A 23,879-nucleotide genomic window follows, 5' to 3' on the forward strand; every position below is an offset into this window, starting at 1 on the left:
TATTTATTTATTCATGAGAGACAGAGAGAAAGAGAGAGAGGCAGAGACATAGGCAGAGGGAGAAGTAGGCTCCATGCAGGGAGCCCAGTGCGGGACTCAATCCCAGGATTCCAGGATCACGCCCTGGGCTGAAGGCAGGCGCCAAACTGCCGAGCCACCCAGGGATCCCCTCTTTCTAGAATTCTTGTTGGTTCTTTTTCAAATCTGTCCAAACATCCATTGTTCATTTTATTCTATTAATCTCTTTAAAAGATTTTATTTATTTATTCATAAGAGAGAGAGAGAGGCAGAGACATAGGTAGAGGAATAAAGGGGCACCCTGTGGGGAGCCTGATGTGGGACTTGATCCCCGACTCTGGGATCACGACCTGAACCAAAGGCACTCAACCAGTGAACCACCCCAGTGCCCTTTTCTCTTTTTTCCTTTTTTTTTTTTTAATATTTTATTCATTTATTTGAGAGAGAGAGAGAGAGAAGCAGAGGGAGAAAAGGATAAGCAGACTCTGTGCTGAACACAGAGCTTGATGTGCGACTCAATCCCACCACCTCAATATCATGACCTGAACCAAAATCAAGAGCCAGACACTTAACCAACTGAACCACCCGGCACCCCTCTATTAATCATTCTTTAAAATTTCTTATATAGTTGTTTTATATATTCTGATAATTCTAACTTCTGAATCTCATGAGGGTGGGGGCAGATGAGCTAAATCTGCTGATTCTCCTTTATGGTGGTTTGTTTTCCAATGTGTTTGGTGATTTTTTTTATTGTAAGCACATATTTGTTTGATCTGGTGGAATTCCAGGTGATCTAAGTAGGTAATGTAGTCCTTGTGAGAAAATTTTATCAGAAGCCAAGGGGTTCTTATGACTCTGAGGAAACCCTTTTCTCCAGTCTTAATCTAACTGCCAGACCACAGTAGTACCACATGGTACTACTGACATAGGCATATTGGTTAATGTCATTCTTTTTTTTTTTAAGATTTTATTTATTCATGAAAGACACAGAAAGAAAGAGGCAGAGATATAGGCAGAGGGAGAAGCAGGCTCCATGCAGGGAGCCTGATGTGAAACTCGATCCCGGGACTCTGGGATCATGCCCTAAGTCGAAGGCAGAAATTCAACCACTGAGCCACTTGGGTGTCTCTGGTTAATGTCATTCTAGTATGTCCACTGTTGCTGGTGCAGCTTATTATTTTGTCAAGAATGTAACTGGGGCGCCTGAATGGTTCAGACAGTTAAGCGTCTGCCTTTGCCTTAGGTCATGATCTCAGGGTCCTGGAATCAGCCCTTGCATCAGGCTCCAGCGTGCCTGCTTCTTCTCCTCCCTCTGCCTGTTGCTTCCCCAGCTTGTGTTCTCTGTTAAATAAATAAAATCTTAAAAATAAATAAATAGTAACTGAATAAATGGCAGCTGGATCTTGTTACTGTCAAACCAAACTATTCTCTGTGTCCTTAAGTAAAATATGCTGGAAAAAAGAGCAACTGCTAGAAATTAATTCTAAACTCTATTGTTGACCTACAAATAACAAACAATTGGCTGACCTTGGAGAATTGCTAAGATATTCAATAGATGCTTCCTCAGCTAGCACCCCCGCCCCTTTACCTTTAAAACAGCAAGGTATTAGCAAGTTATTTCAAAGAGTAAAGCTGATGAAGAGTACAAGAGGAGGTGCTCACGTATCACTGTTAAAATAAATAGAGCTAAACAGCATAAGCTCATGCCTCACTCAGGGGAATAACTTTTCTTTATTAAGATCTTATTCTGGGATTCTTACTAAGTCATGTGCTAAGTCTTATAGATTCTTAGTAAATATTTGCTAACTAAATGGAAGACTAAAAAAAAAATAAATAAATGGAAGACTAAATAATAGGGCAACTTAAGGAAATAATCAACATTTAATAAAAAACCTTGGAGCTCAGAAATTGGATAGATTTTTTTCTCTAAAAACTTGCTATTCTGTGTCTCCTTAATAGTTCCTATTTATACAACTTTTCTTTTTCATTTGCCTATAACAAATATCTTCCCTAGCGTGTTACCTGTCTTTATTTTATGGTGTTTTCTATAATGCAGAAGTCTAATTTTGATGTCATTAAATCTGTAAGTATTTTCTTTATTGTACTGTTCTTTGTGTCTCTCTAAGATTTTTTTTTTAAGAGAGGGAATGCAGGGAGGGACAGATGGAGAGGAGAGAGAATCTTAAGGGGCTCAATCTCACAACCCTGAGATCATGATCTGAGCTGAAATCAAGAGTCAGATGTTCAACTGACTGAGCCACCAAGGTGCCCTTTAAAAGAGTTTTTAACCCTTATAGTCATAAAAACATATTTGTTTCTAACATTTAAAAAATTTCGTTTTATACACTAAGTAATTTATTTGGAATATATTTGTGTGTATGGTATTGAAAAACATTTAACAATAAATTGTGTTTTTTCTGGACGGAAAGCATATGTCCCAGACATCTGTCCCAGTTCATCTTTTCCCCCAGTGATTTGTAATGCAACTTCTCCCATATATGTATGGGTCCATTTCTGGGCTTTCTCTGTTTCTTAAATCTACCTTATACTGATACCAAATTCTTTTATAATTACTATAGCCAAATAATAAATCTTCATGTTCATAGGTTAGGTTCTACTTACTGTTTATCAAGTAGACTTGGCTACCTGGCTACTCCTAGACACTCTTTTATATGAATTTTTTAAAAAATATTTTATTTATTTATTTATTTGAGAGAAACAGAATGGGCAGAGGCAGGGAGACGGAGAAGCAGATGCCCCACTGAGTAGGGAGCCCAATGTGGGGCTCAATCTCGGGACCCTGGGTTCATGACCTGAGCCAAAGGCAGATGCTTAACCAACTGGGCCACCCAGGTGCCTCTTCTATATGAATTTTAGAATCAGTATAACAAGTTTCTCAAAATGTCTTGTTGGGATTTTTATTAAAGTCCACTATGTTTACATGCTAGCTATTACCTTTTTTGTAACAGTTTGTAATTTTTTCCAGACAGATCTTTTTTTTTTTCAGACAAGTCTTAATATGCTTTTATTCTAGACACTTTACTTTGCTTTTGTTGTTACTGTTAATATCTGTTCTTTTATTATATTTTTTGATTGGTTATTTCTGGTGCATGGAAATGCTCTTAATTCTTAGACGTTGATTTGTACCCCGCAACCCCGTTAAATCCTTTTTAGTCTGAATTCTCTGGGGTTTCCTATGAAGATGATTGCAAAATCTCCATATATCTTTTTACCCTAATAGGATCCCACTGATTACATTCTATTCTTCAACAACTACAAACTAGAATTTACTAATTAAATATAAAGCAAATACCATTCCTACTGACATTAAAGGGACTGACTTTGTTGAAACAAATTATAAATTACAATGTGAGCAAGACAATGTATACATTGCTTTTAATTTACCAACCCTTACTAATTCAATTATTTCACCATCTGAACTACTGGAAATATTTTCCATAGTGTATGGTGAAATCATTAATGTTTTCACTTGATGCAAACAATTATGTATATCTGTCCTCATTAGTTTCTGATAAAATACTGCCTCATGCCACAATGCAATCATAACAAAACCCCCAAAAACCAAAGAAAAAATGCAATCACAAATACATTAATACAGCCACTGAAAAGGAGTTGCAGAACTGTTCTGTAAGATAATCATACAGCTGATACTAAATATGCTTATAATTACTTTTGAATTATTACAAAATAAAATTTAAAAATTTCTTTCTCATAGACTAAGATATTTATAGACTACATCCTAGGAATAACTGGGGGGCCTGTAGTTAAAGACACAAGGCTTTTCAGCACTCCACAATATCTCCATCCCAACCAATCATCATCAGTCATCCATTTTGCAGGCATTTACCAATCACCTAGGAAGTGCCTGGCACTTCTATGAGCAGAACCTCAAAGTCAGAGGAGCATAAACTGGTGATAAAAAGCACTTGTATCAATTATAATGTAATATGTTAGGTGCCAGAATAGAAGAGACAAGGTATAATGGTAGCAAAGAATAAAAATTCCTTAATCCAGGGCAGCCTGGGTGGCTCAGCAGTTTAGCGCTGCCTTCAGCCCAGGGCGTGATCCTGGAAACCCAGGATTGAGTTCCATGTCGGGCTCCCTGCATGGAGCCTGCTTCTCCCTCTGCCTCTCTTTCTCTCTGTGTCTCTCATGAATAAATAAATAAAATCTTAAAAAAAAATTCCTTAATCTAGACTGAAACAAAGAAGTCAGGAAGGGAAAATTTCTTGATACTGAATCTCAAGGAGGGATGGAGTGAGTAAAATCTCACAGAGTTTATCACCTAAGTAGGAATACTGTACTGCTCTATGGGTTATTATATAATTTGTACTTACAGGTTGCCAATCCAATTTTTAAAAGGAATCAACTTATTTTATTTATTCAATATTGCAATTTAAAATTCATGTTTAGGCTGTAAAAAAAAAATCATGTTTAGGGACGGCCTGGGTGGCTCAGGAGTTGAGCGCCTGCCTTTGGTTCAGGATGTGATTCTGGAGTCCTGGGATCGAGTCTCACATCGGGCTTCCTGCATGGAGCCTGCTTCTCCCTCTGCCTGTGTGTCCCTGCCTCTGTGTGTCTCTCATGAATAAATATCACATATGTCATACCATACCATATATGTATTCTTTTATACTTGAAATTAATAATTTGAGATTTATCTATGTTGTTGCATATAACTGAAATTAATATTCTTTGCTGTCTGATTATTCCAATATGCCACAACACACTGATTTTCTTAAAGATTTTATTTATTCATGAGGGACACAGAGAAAGAGGCAGAGACACAGAAGGAGAAGCAGGCTCCTCGCAGAGAGCCCAATACGGAACTTGATCCCCGGACTGGGATCATGCCCTGAGCTGATGCTCAGCCACTGAGCCACTGAGCCACCCAGGTTTCCCAACACATTGATTTTAATGCAGAAAAACATTTGGATTGTTTCCAAATTCTTATTACCACAATGTTGCTATGAATTCTCTACCAGTGATCTTGCTCTATGAATGCAAGTTTCTCAGGAGCAAAAGCCTCTAGGTAAAATACTAAGATCACAGTGCATAAATAACAAACTTTTCAAAAAGGAGACTGTTTTATACCAATCATATCTTAAACCAACAGTATACGAGAGCTTCCACTGTGCCACAGTCTTGCTAATGTTGGTATCGGTAGACTTTAAAATGTATGCCCTATCTGGCAGCTGTATGTGCCGGTTATTAATATATTTCCTCTCAGTTCTAAACCCACCCTTCTTTGTGATAGATGAGCCAGACTGCAAACTCTTATTTCCCCTTGGTTCAATGTTAATCTCTGCCAATAGAGGTCCCTGGAGCCACACTGACAGGCTGAAAGAAGTGGTTGGGATTCTTTTTGGTGTTCTGTTCTCAAATGGATCATCATATAGGCATCCTGGCTGGATCTGAGCACAGTGCAGTGTTGTTGTTCTTGCAGTCAGTGATGAGGGCTCCCCAGCCAGTCTCTGCTGCTACAATGGCAGGTAGCATATTCTTGCAGAAATCCACCCTTTCCTCAGGTCTGAATCTCAGTTGGCAGCAGAGGACCCTTTCTTCACTTTCCCCTCAGGTCCAGAAGTAGCAGCTGCTTTCAGCACATACTATCCCATTACACCTTAGAGTTCTCTTATTCCTTCTAGTAGTAATTTACATTTTACCTACTTAGCAACTCTCTGTATTAAAATTTCCTTGCTTGGGACGCCTGGGTGGCTCAGCGGTTTAGAGCCTGCCTTCGTCCCAGGGCATGATCCTGGGGTCCCCAGATTGAGTCCTGTGTCGGGCTCCCTGCATGGAGCCTGCTTCTCCCTCTGCCTGTGTCTCTGCCACTCTCTGTGTGTCTCTCTCATGAATAAATAAATAAAATCTTAAAATAAAATTTCCTTGCTTAAATTACTGGGGTGTCATTTCCCTCTCTCTCTTTTTTTAAAATAGATTTTATTTATTCATGAGAGAGAGAGAAAGAGAGAGAGAGGCAGAGACATAGGCAGAGGGAGAAGCAGGGTCCATGCAGGGAGCCTGACACAGAACTCAATCCGGGGACCCCAGGATCATGCCCTGGGCCAAAGGCGGAGCCAAACTGCTGAGCCACCCGGGCTGCCCAATAAAATCTTAAAAAAAAAATTTTATCTTAAAATTTTTAAAGATAGATGATTTTGCTGTTTAAAATTGCCCCAAGAGAATATAAAAATTAGTGAAAGGGAATAAAGGGAAAGGAGAGAAAATGAGTGAAAATACTAGTGAGGGTGAGAAAACATGAGAGACACCTAACTCTGGGAAATGAACAAGGGGTAGTGGAAGGGGAAGTGGGTAGGGGGTTGGGGTGACTGGGTGATGGGCGCTGAGGGGGGCACTTCGCGGGATGAACCCTGGGTGTTATATGTTGGCAAATTGAACTCCAATAAATTTTTTTTAATTGCCCCAAGCATAGTAAAGTTCTTCTGTCAAAAGTTCCTTAAAAAAAAAAAGAAAGAAAGAAAAAAAAAAGGTTTTATTTATTTGACAGAGAGAAAGAGAGCACACAAGCTAGCACAAACAGGGGAGGGGGAGAGGGAGAAGCTGGCTTCCTGCTCAGCAGGGTTCAATCCCAAGATCCCAGGATCATGACCTGAGTCAAAGGCAGATGCTTAACTGACTGAGCCACCCAGGTGCCCAGGTGTCCCTTCTGTCTAGAGTTCTAAGCATAAGAAGGCTGTGATGTGCCCTACAGAAAACATACATGTATTAGATAAACTTTGAGAATTATGGTGCTGTTAGCTATGAATTCAATGTTAATGAGCCAAAAATATGTTAATAAATATATATTAAATAAGATAGCTGTATATAGAAACCTACATTAAATAAGGTTATGTACTGATCAGTTGATAAAAATATTATGACCAGGGAGTTTGCAGGAACCTAACTCTGTATCAGCCCCAGGAACAATGATTCAGTATTCACTGATTCACTGGGCAAGGCAACTTCATGGAACATAATTATTGTGAATAATAAGAATCAACTGTATCTCTCCCCCACCTCCCCAGTATAAAGAATTAAGATTTTTTTTTTTAATTTTCTTACTTTGTTTCTGGTATATGTCTAAAATAATTATCATTGATTTGTGTTCAGCAACCTTGCTCATCATATTATCTGCAGTTAATGACGATTTTCGTTTTTTCCTTTCCTAATCCTTTCTTTACACACTTTGCTCCCTCCCTCTCTCCCTTTTGCCTTACTATTCTGGCTAGGAATGTCATGACAAAGTTGAACAGAAATGTTGATATTGGGCATTATCCTTGCTTTGTTCCTTATATAGATAGCATGTTTGCTATAGGTTTTTATATTTGGAAGATACATGTTACTAGACTAGAAAAATCCCTTTTGGGGATCCCTGGGTGGCTCAGCGGTTTAGCGCCTGACTTCAGCCCAAGGTGTGATTCTGGAGTCCCGGAATCGAGTCCCATGTTGGGCTCCCTGCATGGAGCCTGCTTCTCCCTCTGCCTGTGTTTCTGTCTCTGTCTCTCTCTCTTTCATGAATAAATAAATAAAATTAAAAAAAAATTCCTTTCTATTCCTGGTTTTTATATGAATGGACTTTTAATTTACTTTTTCTGTATCTTTTGAGATCATCATACAATTTTTCTTTTTATTTTTAAGCACAGTGAATTATGATGAATTTATTTTCTATATTAAACCATGCTTCCATTCCTGGGATAAACCTCACATAGTTATGATGTACTATACTCTATGTTCCACTAGACTCAAGTTGTTCAGTAATAAGATCAGTTTATAATTTTCTTTCCTCGGGGATCCCTGGGTGGCTCAGTGGTTTAGCGCCTGCCTTTGGCCCAGGGCGCGATCCTGGAGTCCCGGGATCGGGTCCCACGTCGGGCTCCCGGCATGGAGCCTGCTTCTCCCTCCTCCTGTGTCTCTGCCTCTCTCTCTCTCTTTCTCTCTCTGTCTATCATAAATAAATAAATAAATGAATAAATAAATAAATCTTTAAAAAAAATAATTTTCTTTCCTCATATTTCCTAGTTAAACTCTGGCATCAAGGTTATGCTAGTCTTATTAAGGTAGGCTAAGGAACATCTTTTTCTTTTCTCTGAACAAGTGTTGATTGGAATTACTTCTTCAATATCTGGTGAACTTGTTGGTGAAGCATCTAGGTTAAAGATTTTGTTTTTCTCATTAAACTGTTTTAATGGGTCTCAAAATTCTGTGACAGATTTTTTTGGTCAGGTTGTTCCCACTGAAAAGTACCGATTTTGAAAACTAGTAACTTAAAACTGCCACACACAAAACAAATTGTCTACAAAATATTCTCCCTTTATTCTGAAGGTTTTATGATCTACTGTTACCATTAATCAGTACTTTTTCTTTTGTCCTGTCTTTTAGCTTTTATTACCATATAAGTGATAATTTAATTTAATAGACTTTAAAATTTTTATTTTATTTTTTAAAAGATTTTATTTATTCATGAGATACACAGAGAGAGGCAGAGAGACATGGGCAGTGGGAGGAGAAAGCAGGCTCCATGCAAGGAGCCTGATGTGGGAATGATCATGGCCCGAGCCAAAGGCAGACGTTCAACCACTGAGCCACCCAGACGTCCCTAGACTTTATTTTTTAGAGGCATTAAATATTAAATTATTATTAAGCTTGATGGCCAGCTGAGACAGCTTTTTTTTTTAAGATTTTATTTATTCATGAGAGACAGAGAAAGAGAGAGAGAGAGGCAAAGACACAGGCAGAGGGAAAAGCAGGCTCCATGCAGAGAGCCTGAAGTGGGACTTGATCCAGTTGAGCCAAAGGCAGATGCTCAACTGCTGAGCCACTCAGGCATCCCAAGACAAACAGTTTTGAGAAAGGTTTTCTACCACTGATTAAGAACAGGGTGGCACTGGGGTGCCAGGGTGGCTCAGGTCATGATCCCAGGATCCTGGGATTGGGCCCCTGTGTTGGGCTCCCTGCTCGGTGGGGAATCTGCTTCTCTCTCGCTGTCTGCCCCTCTCCTGTTCATGCTCTCTCCCTCTTTCAAATAATTAAAATCTTAAGAAAAAAATTAAAATCTTAAAAAAAAATAACAGAGGGGCAGATATTAGGGATAATATTCATTTAGCCTCCTGAGCTTTCTAGACAGAGCAGACTGGTGATCTTGCCAGTTCTGGCAGCCTTCTTGTTCACTGCTTTGGTAACACCCACCGCAATGGTCTCATACCACAAACAGCAAAACAACAACAAAGACTATCTCAGAGGAGGATAGCCAGAGAAGCTCTCAACATACTGGGCTTGCCAAAAATAGTATCAACAATTTCAAGAGTTTGGGTCCATCTTCCAGCTTCTTACCAGGATGGTAATCAATCTTCTCCTTCAGCTCAGCAAACTTATAAGCATGTAAGCTATGTGACAATCTGGCACTAATACACAGCCAGTTCTGATTTGGACCAGATGGTTTGGAATAACTATGTGAGCCATGAAAAACATCTCTGACAGGCACATCCTTGACACTGAACCCCACACTGTTCCCAAGAAGAGCTTCACTCAAAGCTCCATGGTGCATTACAAAAGATTTTACTTCTGTAACACTGACCAGAACCAAGAAGACCACTATGCTGGGTTTGAGAATACTAGTATCTAGTTGGCCAACTGGGAAAGTATCAATACCATCAATTTTGTAGTCACCCTAGAGTGGCAGACAAAGGGCTTATTAGTTGGACAAGCTGTGACAGAAGACAATCCACAGCTTTAAGTTGTGTGGTTCCACTGCATGGCCATCTTCCCCAGTGACTTTCTATCCCTTGAACCAAAGCGTATTAGTACTTGGTTCCAGCATATTGTCACTATTCCAACCAGAAACTGGTACAAATGCTACTGTATCAGAGTGGTAGCCAATTTTCTTAATGCAGGTGTTGACTTCCTTAATGATTTCCTTGTATATCTTCTAGCTGTGGTGTGGCTTGATGGAATCTATTTTATTAATACCAAGAAATAGTTGTTTCATATCCAGTGAGCAAGCCAAAAGGGCACGCTCATGAGTCTGCCCATTCTTGGAGTTACCTTCTTTGAATTCAACAAACACCAGCAGTAATAATCAGGATAGCACAGCTGGCCTGAGATGTACCTGTAATCACGTTCTTGATAAAGTCTGTGTCCTAGGACATCACTAAGGGTCACATAAATTGCTGGTTTTTAATTTCCACAGGGAGATATCAACAGTGATACCATGCTCACATTCAGCTTTCCAAAACCCAGGCATCCTTGAAGGAGCCTATTCCCACCTTGGCAGCCACCTTCTCAAATTTTCTGATCCCATCACATTTGTGATCAAATGGCAGTGAGTGGTGGACTTATTTTCCAATGACAATGTCGATATAAATATTTTCCTTTATGCTCTGGTTTGGCTTTAGCAGTGACTTTCACAACACTTGTGTTCTGGTGGCAAACCCACTGCAAAACAGGGGGATTTTTTTTTTTTTTTTTAAAGATTTTAATTTATTTACTCATGAGACAGAGAGAGAGAGAGGCAGAAACATAGGCAGAGGGAGAAGCAAGTTCCATGCAGGGAGCCCGATGTGGGATTCAATCCCGGAACTCCAGGATCATGACCTGAGCCAAAGGCAGATGCTTAACCGCTGAGCCACACAGGCATCCCCAGGGGGATGTTCTTATGGGAAGATTTCTGATGACTGAATGAATTTATTCAATGGTTATAGGATTATAAGGTCTGCAGTTTTTAATTTGAGCCATTAAAAAAATATATTTTATTTATTTATTTATTTATTTATTTATTTATTATTTTTTATTTTATTTTATTTATTTGACAGAGAGAGAGCCCAAGCAGGGAAGGGGCAGAGAAGCAGGCTCCCTGCTGAGCAAGGAGCCCAATGTGGGGCTTGATCCCAGGACCCTGGGATCATGACCTGAGCTGAAAACAGGCGCTTAACTGAGCCACCCAGGCACCCCTAGTTCGAGCCATTTTAGTTACTTATATTTTTGAGGAACTTTACCATTCTGTCTATATCTTCAAATTTATTGGAATAAAGCTGTTTATATTATCCTTTCATAGTCTGCAACATCTGTAATCACTTCTACCTTCTACATTTCTAATACTGTTTATTTATGCCTTCTTTTTCTTGGTCAAACTCATCTAAAGTTTATCTATTTTATTATTTCCTCAAAAAAGAAAAACAATAAAACATTTTCCTTTGTTGAACCCTTCAATTGTATGTTTGTTCAGTGTTGTGGTTATGGTTTTTCCCCATTTTTCTTTTTAATGTGGTAAAAGACATACAAAATTTATTATCTTAACCATTTTTAAGCAGCTTGGTAGTATTAAGTATATTCATATTGGGCAACCATCACCACCATCCATCTCCAGGCCTCTTTTCATCTTGCAAAACTGAAACTCTATAACTATTTAACAATAGGTATTAAACTCCCACTTCCCCTCTTTCCAGTCCCTGGCAACTACCATTCTGCTTTCTTTACAAATCTGACTATTCATTGTGTGTTTGCTTTTTTTTTTTTTAATTTCATGAGCTTCTGCTCTTATTGTATCTTCTTCCTTCCTTTGTCTTATTTTGTTCTTCTTTTGTGAACTTCTTGAGATACATACTTAGAGCTCACTAATTTTTGGAGCACTTTTGTGATCTAGATACTTTTAGAAGTGCTTTCCATATATTAGCTTATTTAATCCTCACAACAGTCCCAAGATACAAACTGTACTATCATTTTCATTTATAGGTGAGAGAACTAAAGCACAAAAAAATTAAACAGTTTAACATGTGGCTAACAAGAATTTGAACCTAGGCAACCTGATCCCAAAACTTGGATTCTTCTAAGTTTCACTGCTTCTCAAGAAAGGAAAAATATTCCAAGAAGAAAAATTCCCAAGCACTTGTATTAAGACACATTGTATGAGTGTTTGGCTGAGCAATGGTCATTACTGGAACATAGGAGAGCTGGTGACAAGGATATGAAGTTGACAACTGACTGTAAAGGGTTTTAAGTGCCTTCCCAAGGAGCTTGGAAAACGGGACTGCCCAGTAAAAAAACCCTACTAACATGATCTCACTCTTTCTTATTTTTTTAAAATGTTCAATTTCTTGTCTTGAAGTATCTTTTTGTCATTTACTTTATTATCAGTATCCTTATCTGTAAAATGAGAATAATATTCTTTGCCCCTACTTATATTATATAGTTGGGTTTGACAGTCAAACAAAGTAACAAACATGGGGGATGCCTGGGGTGGCTCAGCAGTTGAGTGTCCATCTTTGGCTCAGGGTGTGATCCCAGCATCGAGTCCCACATCAGGCTCTTTGTGGGGAGCCTGCTTCTCTCTTGGCCTATGTCTCTGCCTCTCTCTCCCTCATGAATAAATAAATAAAATCTTTTTTAAAAAAAGAAAGAAAGTAACAAACATGGAAAGGAATTTGTTAAATTATATAGTAATATAAAAATATTTTTAAAAGAATGATCAGAGCAGTGATTTGGTAACATTAACTTGTTAATAATAATTGTAGGAGTAATTGTCATTAATCAACCTCATTATCACAGCACCAGCTAACATTTATTAAGTACTCATTATATGCCAGTTGCTGTTCTAAGCACTCATTTTATCTTGTAGTATTAACTCATTTAGTAGTTCTTAAACTCTGTGAGGTGGGTACTGTAATAGCAGATATTTTTTTTTAAAGATTTGATTTATTTAGAGGCAGAGACATAGACAGAGGGAGAAGCAGGCTCTCAGGAGCCTGATACGGGACTTAATCCCAGAACGCTGAGATCATGACCTGAGCCAAAGGCTCAATCATTGAGCCACCCAGGTGCTCCTATTGGCAGATTTATACAGATTAAAAAAAAAAAAAGCTAATTTAAATTGTCTAAAGTTATATACCTGGAAGGTGGCAGAACCGGGATTCAAACCCATGTACAGTGGTGCCAGAGCCTATAATCTTAAATCATCATATCTCTAAACATCAATGTGTACATAGCCTGAAGTGAATGAAAAGGATATCAGACTATGAGAAAGTAGTTAGAAGCTATCTTAATAATATAAATATATCAAATAGAAATGATAATGGGAAATTTAAAAACAGAAAAAAAGAGGAAGAAATAGGCAAAGAATCAGCTTCTGCTAAGTGACTAAGAAATGAAGGGACAAGAATTTAAAATTACCTAGCGGCCATTTTAAGATCAAAACTGTAAATTAAGTTTAGGCAGACTCTATTGTAAAACAGAAATAAAAAAAAATAAATAAAAATAAAAAAATAAAACAGAAATAACAGGAGACTAAGAGTCAGAAAAATCTTAGTTCTATTTTCACCTCTCTTTTGGTATTTTACTTTGGGCAATTTCTTTTTTTTTTTTTTTTTAAAGATTTTATTTATTTATTCATGATAGTCACAGAGAGAGAGAGAGGCAGAGACACAGGCAGAGGGAGAAGCAGGCTCCATGCACCGGGAGCCCGATGTGGGATTCGATCCCAGGTCTCCAGGATCGCGCCCTGGGCCAAAGGCAGGTGCCAAACCGCTGCGCCACCCAGGGATCCCTGTTTGGGCAATTTCTTAATTGCTCTGGGCTTCAGTTTTCTCATTTTGTAAGAAGAAATAATGAAATTCAATTTGCTTACCTGCAAAGTTGGTTACCGTGGGTTTCATATAACATTTGTATAACAATTTCCCATTTATAACCTATTTTCGCATAAACTGGGGAACAGGGCTTTATATGAATGTAAGATATATTATTGTAGATGTTCTAAGCCGAATATCATCATATAATAATGAAGCAGTAATTCACAAAAAAGAGACTGAAGACATGGTCAAGGGGGGGTGGGCACATGGCTGGCTCAGTTAGTAGAGGCAGGTGACTCCTCATCTCAGGGTTCTAAGTTCGAGTCCATGTTGGGTGTAGAGACTAGGTAAAAATAAAATCTTTAAAATCATAACAAAAGGGACACCTGGGTGGCTCAGCGGCTGAGTGTCTGCCTTTGGCTCAGGGCATGATCCTGGAGTCCCGAGATCGAGTCCCACATCAGGCTCCCTGCATGGAGCCTGTTTCTCCCTCTCTCTCTCTGTGTGTCTCTCATGAATAAATAAAATCTTAAATAATAATAATAATTTTAAAAATGAAAACAAAACAAAATCCCCAAAATCTAGATAGAGAAATATAGTAGTTATTAGTACATGAGTAAAAGTTAAGTCCATGAGCAGATAAATCTCCAAGAGAATGTGTACAAAGAAAGAAATTGCAGCTGTCAGTTTAGTTAGAAAAATGGGGTGGCTCAGTCAGCTAAGTGTCAGATTCTTGGTTTTGGCTCAGGTCATGATTTCAGGGTCCTGAGATCAAGCCCCAAGTCAGGTTCCCTGCTCAAAAAACAGTCTGCTCGAGATTTTCTCTCTTTCTCTCCCTCTGCCCCTCTCCTCACTCACACCCACATGCACGTGTGCTCTAAAAATGAATGGGTAAATCTTAAAAAAAAAAAAAAGAGACAGAGAGAAAGAAATAAAACTGTCCAAATTCAAACTCCCAAGTGGTTTCAAGACTTTCTTCACTAACCAACAAGTAGCCATAAAGTCATAAGAAGCCCTTCTTATGGTGCTTTATTTCAAAGTACCAAGCTCACGGTTTCTCCCAAATATGTTATGACATCTTTTCCCAACAAAGGTCAGACATACATGCAATTTTCTCTACACCCTGAGAGTCAAAAGATATCATTAAACTTTAATAATAATTAGTATAAATTCATTTTTCAGTTCAATTAAGAAGAGAATTTTAAAAAACAAAAATAACTGCCTTTTATGAAAGCTTGGGATAGAAATAGGACTTAGGTAAGCTCCATCCATATCAAAGATATAACCCACTTTCACACGATCCTGGCGTAATACAAGTGGACCTTCAGTTTTTATAGGGATTCATCTACATATAACATGTATGCACACACACACATGCACATCACTGCTGGCGGCAGAATAGGCTATAGTTTTCCAACTCAACTCTGACATTCATAAACACTCCCTGTGCTTCAAAATGAATTTTCTACTGCTCTGTTCCATGATGTACATGTTCAGATGAATGGTATTTTTGTCCTTAACTGGGAGCTCTAGGACACAAATGGCAAAGCAAATACCATCAGGTTGGTTTACCTTCATTTATGTCTGGCCCTCTCACATATAATTTTCACTAGAATAATGACTAGTATGTCCAAAACAAAATCTCCAGGTTCTCACTCTATGGAATTTCAGACCAGTGAGGGAAGAATAAACTGAAATTTAATTTAAAAAGAGCTGGAATAATTAGATAATTATTTGGAAAGAAAAAGTTTCCTAAAAAAAAAAAAAGTTTTTAACCCATCTGAAAGCACTAATTTCCCTCTTTGGTCATCTCTCTTAACATAAGGCAGGAGTCTATTCCATACCAACTTTCAGTCAGGTGAAACCAAGGAATCCTTAAAGCGATTAAAGAAATAAAATGAATGCCTTAATGCAGAAGTCTCTAACAGGCTGCCTGTTGCCCTAGTCAACAGATATGTTTTGTTTGGCTAGCAATAACTTTTTTAAAAAGGTAATTCAGATTCCCATGTTTTAAAAACTGAAAGACGGGGATCCCTGGGTGGCTCAGTGGTTTAGCACCTGCCTTCGGCCCAGGGCGTGATCCTGGAGTCCTGGGATTGAGTCCCACATCAGGCTCCCTGCAGGGAGCCTGCTTGTGCCTCTGCCTCCCTCTCCCTCTCTCTCTGTGTCTCTTATGAATAAATAAAATCTTAAAAAACAAACAAACAACAATTGAAAGACTTCATATAAAACTCCAGATTTTGACCTAGCTTAAAAAGTGAAAAACTCCTGGGGCACGTGGATGGTTCTGTCGGTTGAGTGTCTACCTTTGGCTCAGGTCATGATCTCAGGATCCTGAGATCCAAGTCCTGTGTTGGGCTCCCTGCTTATTGGGAGGTCTGCTTCTCCCTCTCCCTGGGCCCCTCCTTCTGCTCCTGTGCTCTTTCTCTCAAATAAATAAAGAGAATAAAATAAAATAAAAAGTGAAAAAGTCCTTGGAAGGTTTAGCAGTACGTGTTAACACTGAATTCCTATTTCTTTATGGCCACGGGCTAGGCCTGAGTAGCGGCTGCTCCATTTATGTGGGTTCTTCGCATTCAACCCACCTCATTCATCTATGTGACCTGCCTGAAACTTTTGGTCATTTGCTTCTCCTGAATTAAAGGGATTAAAACAATAGCCTTAAATTAGGGAGAGAATTCACAAGACAAATGAATCTAGAGTCTGTGAATAGAAATTTAAAGAGGGTAGTAGTGTTTGGGATGGGATGTTTATGGAATACTAAAGCTCGTATCTTACAATCTCATCATATACTGTGTAACTAATTTCTTTATAAGCAAGACTATATTGTTTCACTGACACAGTCTTCTGCTTCTATTAGTTTTAAAGTATATATTACTAACTGATAGGGGAAATCTAGCCTTACTACTCTTTATAACAATTATCTATTTTATCCTTCCATATTAAACCCTATTGAGATTTTGACTGGGATTACGATGAATTTATAAATTACATACTGGGAATCTATTTTTTAACAATACCAAATCTTCCTTCAAAATGGTTACATATGTATCTTTTCATTTATTCAAATCTTTAATTCCCTTTCGTAAAATCTAAAAGCTTTCTTTATAAAAGCCTTAACATACCTCTTATTACCTTCACTCTTGAGTGGACTCTCTTTTATTCTGGGGCGGGGTGGGGAGAGTCCAGTACTTTTGTTACAAAAGGAATCTTTTCTCCTAATTACATTTTTAAATTGGTTATGGCTAGCACTTAAACTTGAATCTGACTATTTAACTTACCTCTCTTACTAGTTGATTCTGTGTGGGCTGGGAGTCAGCAAACTATGAACCACAGGCTGGCTGCTTATTTTTATAAATAAAGTTTTATTGAAACACAGTCCCATCCATTTGTCTACCTGCTATCTATAGCTGCTTTCATGCTAGAATAGCAAAATTAAGCAGTGGTGTGCTCACTTCAGCAGCACATATACTAAAACAGAATTAAGCAGTGGCAACAGAGATCCTATTGCCTACAGAGCCTAAAATATTTGCTATTTGCCCCTTTACAGAAAAAGGTTGCTCACCCCTGATGAAGGTAATCATATTATCTGCAAATAATGAAAATCCTCTCTTTTTAAATGTAGTTTTTGTTTATTTATTTAGAAACGAATGGGGGGCAGCCCCAGTGGCGCAGCAGTTTAGCACCGCCTGCAGCCTGGGTCGTGATCCTGGAGACCTGGGATAGAGTCCCACGTCAGACTCCCTGCATGGAGCCCGCCTCTCCCTCTGCCTGTGTCTCTGCCTCTGCCTCTCTCTCTCTCTCTGTGTGTCTCTATGAATAAATAAAGTCTTAAAAAAATTTAAAAAAAAAAAAAAAGAAAAGAATGGGATCTCCAGCATAATAGCAAATATGAACGATGTCAGAAGGCATCCTTGTCTCGGAATGCTTTTTCTAGTTCACTGTCAAGTCTTATGTTTATTCCAGGTTTCTGAAGGTACTCTCATTGAGCACTGGGGACACCTCAGTTGGCTGAGGATCTGCCTTCAGTTCAGGTCATTGTCTCAGGGTCCTAGGATGGAGCCCTGTGTCTGGCTCCATACTCAGCAGAGAGTCTCTGCTTGTTGTTCTCCCTCTACCCCTCCTCCCTCTCAAATAAATAAATTCAATCTTTTTTTTTTTTTTAAAGGACTGATCTTTATTCTGAGAATATGTCCTTCTCAACCTTTTTCTGGAAATCAGTTATAGTAAAACAAAGCAGTTGTTTTATTTATTTATTTATTTTTTAAATTTATTTGTGATAGTCACAGAGAGAGAGAGAGAATGAGGCAGAGACACAGGCAGAGGGAGAAGCAGGCTCCATGCACCGGGGCCCGACGTGGGAATCGATCCCAGGTCTCCAGGATCACGCCCTGGGCCAAAGGCAGGCGCCAAACCGCTGCGCCACCCAGGGATCCCAAAGCAGTTGTTTTAAAAAATATCTTTAGGGATCCCTGGGTGGCGCAGCGGTTTGGCGCCTGCCTTTGGCCCAGGGCGCGATCCTGGAGACCCGGGATCAAATCCCACGTCGGGCTCCCGGTGCTTGGAGCCTGCTTCTCCCTCTGCCTATGTCTCTGCCTCTCTCTCTCTCTCTGTGACTATCATAAATAATAAATAAAAGAAAAAAAAAAAAAAGTAAAAAATATCTTTACCTAGTAAAGTAAAAGCTGACAACCCTATATTAATCCATGAACTAGGTCACAAAATCTAAGTCTAGGAAACAGTAGGTTAAGTTATAAAAGGACTATAGTGGTATTTATAGCAGAAACTTTAAGTGGAAACCATCGCATACTGCTTTTCTTACTCAATATTATACTGGGTTTATATATATAAAGAAACAACACAGATTGTGGTTAAGTGGCAAAGAACATGGGTTTTGGGACCTAGACAGGCCTAGGTGGGAATTCTGCTCCCTCCCTACCCTCCCCCCAACCCTGCCAGCTGTGAGAACTTAGGCAAGCTACTGAATCTCTCTAAAGCAGTTTCTTCCTCCTTAAATGGGGACAACAGTAGTAGCCACTTTAAAAAGTTGTTTTCAATGGGGATCCCTGGGTGGCTCAGAGGTTTGGTGCCTGCCTTTGGCCCAGGGCGCCATCCTGGAGTCCCGGGATCGAGTCCCACATTGGGCTCCTGGCATGGAGCCTGCTTCTCCCTCTGCCTGTGTCTCTGCCTCTCTCTCTCTGTCTACCATAAATAAATAAATAAATCTTTAAAAAAAAAAAAAAGTTGCTCTCAAGATTCAATGACTTAAAGCAGACAAAGCACTCTATATAGCATCTGGTCAATTACAAGTGTTCAATAAATGCTAAGTGTACTTTTTTTTTAAGATTTTATTTTTAAGTAATCTCTACACCCAATGTGGGGCTTGAACTCACAACTCTGAGATCAAGAGTCACATGCTCTACTGACTAAGCCAGCTGGGTACCCTTATTTTATCTTCTTCGGACATGCGTGTAAATCTTTTAGCACATTCATGTAGTACCAAAATAAACACAAGTTAACAATCCAAAGGAAGGAAAAAGTATCATTCAGTTTTGTTTTGTTTTAAAACAGGATTTTATTTATTTTATTTATTTATCATGAAAGACACAGAGAGAGAGAGGCAGAGATACAGGGAGAGGGAGAAGCAGGCTCCATGCAGGGAGCCCGATGTGGGACTTGATCCTGGGCCTCTGGGATCACACCCTGAGCTAAATGCAGACACTCAACCACTGAGCCACCCAGGTGTCCCGGTCATTCAGTTTTGAATGGGTTAATACTAACAAATGGATTGATAATGTGTAATGTTCACATATTTATATAAATAAATAATATGTTAATGAGTTATAATTTGAGGAAATACTTAGCAATTTTGATTGTTTACAGAATTGTCTATCCTCTAATTTTGTGTGTATGTCTCTCGTACCATCTAAATAACTTGCAAATATGGATGAAAAACAAGGAAGACACTATTAATACAGAGTAAAAATAACATCAAATATAAGTAATCTAGCACTTTGAGAAATGATAGAGAAAACCTCAAGGATGAAATAAATCAATATGAAGTTTGCGGGACGCCTGGGTGGCTCAGTGGTTGAGCATCTGCCTTTGGCTCAGGGCATGATCCCAGTCTGGGGACAGAGTCCCGCATTAGGCTCCCTGTGAGGAGTCTGCTTCTCCCTCTGTCTATGTCTCTGCCTCTTCATGAATAAATAAATAAATAAATAAATACGAAGTTCAGGATGAAAATTTCCATTTCTTTTTAATTAATTATACAGATGTCATAGAGGGGGCAAGATTTCAAGAGGACTGAAAAAAGAAAGGAAATGTATTAAAAAAATATGAAAAACAGAAGTAGTAATTGGAACAAAGTACCAACAAAAAAGAGTATAACTAGGAGATATATATAGTCAAGGTAGGAGAGAAGAGACAGAGAGTAAATAGCAAGCTTTCAAAAAGAGAATAAATAAAACCTTATAAGAGAGAGAAGTATTTTTTTTTTTAAATGATAGTCACACAGAGAGAGAGAGAGAAAGAGAGAGGCAGAGGGAGAAGCAGGCTCCATGCACCGGGAGCCCGACGTGGGACTCGATCCCGGGTCTCCAGGATCGTGCCCTGGGCCAAAGGCAGGCGCCAAACCGCTGCGCCACCCAGGGATCCGAGAAGTATTTTTAAAAGAAAAAATGTGTCTATCAGTGGGAAAATTATTTTTTTTAATTTTTTTTATTTATTTATGATAGTCACACACAGAGAGAGAGAGAGAGAGAGAGAGAGAGGCAGAGACACAGGCAGAGGGAGAAGCAGGCTCCATGCACTGGGAGCCCGACGTGGGATTCGATCCCGGGTCTCCAGGATCGCGCCCTGGGCCAAAGGCAGGCGCTAAACCGCTGCGCCACCCAGGGATCCCCTCAGTGGGAAAATTAAATGAACAATTTGGACAAAATATCCTTGGATCTTCAAGCATGTATAACTGTTAACAGTTCTTACTGACAGGTAAAAAAGGAAAACTAAAATTCCTAATTTTCTAAGCTTAGCTTCCCCCAAAGCAGTAAGAATGTACTTACTTCACTAAAGCAGCTGCTTCAGGAAGGACATCAGCAAATGATTCACGAAAAATGATTGCATTTTTCCTTTTGCAGTTCTGTATGACATCATTGGCGAGGTAAAAGAGATTCAAACGGTGGGGATAGGCAGCTAGAGTTGATAAAACAAAATAAATAAAACCAAATGAGTCAAATTATACTGAATTCAGTTTATTCCAAATAAAATGTTCTCTAACTGTGTAACCACTATTACGTGGGTGGAGAATAGGCAAATGAACTAATGGATCAATTTATTGAAACTAAAAAATGTTCGGTTAATTTTCTGTTCAAGGTGCTCCCTGAGTAGATTTCCATCTCACTTTACAGATATTTGGCACTAAAAAACTTATTAACTCTAGAGAAGCTATAATAAAACAAAACTGTTTTCCCAAACATTTGTAAAGAAAAACTGTTGAAGCAGCTCAACTCATCGTGCAAACACCAGGGTTAGTGGAAAGAGCAGAGGTTTTCCAACCACCAAGAATGTATGACCTTAGGCAAACTGCTTAACCTCCTCTACATTGCAATTGTAGATAGACTCTTTTCATCAACTAGACCAGATACTCCTGGGGTACACCTAAATCCTGCCATCTAACTGGAAGAGAGGATCTGCTCCCTACTCTTAGCACCAGGTCCTGGGAAATAAGTAATTTGATCCCATATGCACAAGGAGGTGAAGTTTTTCAAAGGCCCATGACGAGGCCCAGTCAATTTGCTTTCAAGCAAAACCACCCCAAGTTTCATTATATCCTGGACAATTTTAATGTCCATTTGGATGATCCATCACATTTTTTAGTCTCTCAGCATCTTGATCTTAAATTCGGTGACCTCCAAGAACCACTGCTCTGTACATTTTAAAATCTCCCTTTCTGACCATAGCCTCTGTTTCCCCTTACATTTGTCACTGTTATCAAAATCTCAGTTCTATATTTTTTCTAACTTTACAGTCACTTTTATTTTATTTTTTTTTACAGTCACTTTTAGTACTCAATTTTTTCCTCTATCAATTCCACAGTCTTTGATTATTATTAAAGCCACTTTTTTTTTTTTTTTGAGAGAGAGAAAGCAAGCAGGTGAACATACATGCAAACAGAAGGAGGGAGAATCCTAAGCAGGCTCCATGCCTAGTGCAGAGCTCAACATGGGGCTTGATTTTACAATCCTGAGATCATGATCTAAACTGATATTAAGAGTCAGACTCAAAACACTGAGCCACCCAGGTGCCCAAAAACCTTCGGGTTTTGTTTTTTTTTTCACCTCTCCCCTTATTTAGCCTTTCTATCACACGCATTCGACAAAATCCTAAATCTGGATCAACTTAACTGGATACCTTTACTGCATCTTTATTTCTGCTCCTGGGTTCTGCTGAAGAAAAATCATATCAAGAGAATTGAAACCATATAAGTCTAGTTCCTTTAGCTGGGCCCTCATCAATATAATGCTACATTATACTGTTCCTTCTACATATTCTCTCTCTCTTTTTGGGTAAGATTTATTTATTTTAGAGAGAGAGGAAGAGCATAGGGGGAGGGGCAAAAGGAGGAGAGAGAGTCCCCAGCAGACTCCCTATGGAGTGTGACGCCCAACACAGGGCTTGATCCTAGAACTCAGAGATCATGACCTGAGCCAAAACCAAGAGTTAGAAGTCCAGTCAATGAGTCATCTACATACCTCTTTTCTGCAGGTTCTGTTCTTTTTTAAAAAAATATTTTATTTATTTATTTATTTACAGAAAGAGCACAAGCAGGGGGAGCTGCAGTGGGAGAGGGAGAAGCAGACTCCCCTCTGAGCAGAGAGCCTGACACAGGGCTCGATCACAGGACCCTGGGATTATGACCTGGGCAGAAGGCAGATGCTTAACTGACTGAGCCACCCAGGCGTCCCCCACATGTTCTTAATCAGCATCCTCTCTCATCTGCAGTAAGAGGGATCTCAAATTTTGACCACTCTTATCAAGTCCCCTATTTCACCACATTCCACATTCCTTCTCACTCTCAGCAGAGATAAGCTTACATGCTATTTCACAGAGAAAGCAGAAATCATTAGATGGAAATTCTGTTCTCTCAATAAAAATGTATCCATTATTTATATCCAACCAAATCAACTTACCTGAGTTAGTTAAGATCCTTCAGATTCAGGTATCTGAAAGAGTTCTCACTGTCTCCACTTTAACTCTGATTAACTTCATAACTGTAGGAACTACTATTTCCCCCTGTACTTAAAATACGCAATCTACTATGCTCAAGAGCTTTATATAAATTATGCCATCTCATTTATGTTGCCACCACTCCACTCAAACAAGGAATTACCAATAAATTCCAACTTATTAAATGTGATGAAATTAAAAAAAAAAATTTTTTTTAAGATTTTGTTTATTCATTTGAGATAGAGAGCATGAACAGGGGCAGAGGGAGAGGGAGAAGCAGAGTCCCCACTGAGCAAGAGTCTGATGTGGGGCTCGATCCCAGGACCCCATGATAATTACCTGAGCTGAAGTCAGATACCCAACCAAGGGAGCCACCCAGGCACTCCTGATGAAATTTTTTTAAATGTTATTTCTTTGTGGCTTCTGGCACACAGAATAATCTGTTATGGTAATTCCTCCTTCAGTTTGTCATAACCACTTTCCTAGTTTTCCTACCTCTCAGATTCCTTCTCTACTGGGTGGGCATGTGTAGATAGGAGATGTGACCATCCTCCTTTAAATGTTGAAGCTCTCCAGCGTTCTCTCCTAAGCACTCTTCTCCATTCACCCATGGCATCATGTTTAAGATTTCAGGTGTTTTTTTTTTTTTTTAAGAGAGATTTTATTTATTTATTTATGAGAGACACACAGAGAGAGGCAGACACAGGCAGAGGGAGAAGCAGGCTCCACGTAAGGATCCTGACGTGGGACTTGATCCCGGGTCCTCAGGATCACGCCCTGGGCTGAAGGCGGCGCTAAACCACTTAGCCGCCTGGGCTGCCCAAGATTTCAGGTTTTAAGTTAGTTTGTTCCATTCCTGACTGTCCCTTATTAGCTTTGGGGTTTTATACACTACTTGACTCTTCTATATGACACTTTTTTTCTTTGTTGTTACAAGAATTAAATGAAACAATGTATATAAAGCATTCAGGCCAGTGCTTAGCAGAAAATGAAATGCTATCAGCATAATCATCCACTTAACTCCTAACACGTATACATCAATGACTCCCATGTCTA

General features: G+C 39.1%; 1 protein-coding gene across 7 annotated transcripts in view; it reads right to left on the bottom strand.

The window, feature by feature from the left end:
* Window positions 1–23,879, bottom strand: part of RPRD2 (regulation of nuclear pre-mRNA domain containing 2) — a 90,956-nt gene that overhangs the window by 36,602 nt on the left and 30,475 nt on the right. For all 7 annotated transcript variants that reach the window (XM_072769339.1, XM_072769338.1, XM_072769336.1 and 4 more), the window contains exon 2: window positions 20,660–20,789. In XM_072769339.1, coding sequence (XP_072625440.1) covers window positions 20,660–20,789 — 130 coding nt within the window. The remainder of the gene's footprint in view (window positions 1–20,659; window positions 20,790–23,879) is intronic.

This window comes from Canis lupus, chromosome 12 (assembly GCF_048164855.1).
Source record: "Canis lupus baileyi chromosome 12, mCanLup2.hap1, whole genome shotgun sequence".
NCBI classification, from domain to species: domain Eukaryota; kingdom Metazoa; phylum Chordata; class Mammalia; order Carnivora; family Canidae; genus Canis; species Canis lupus.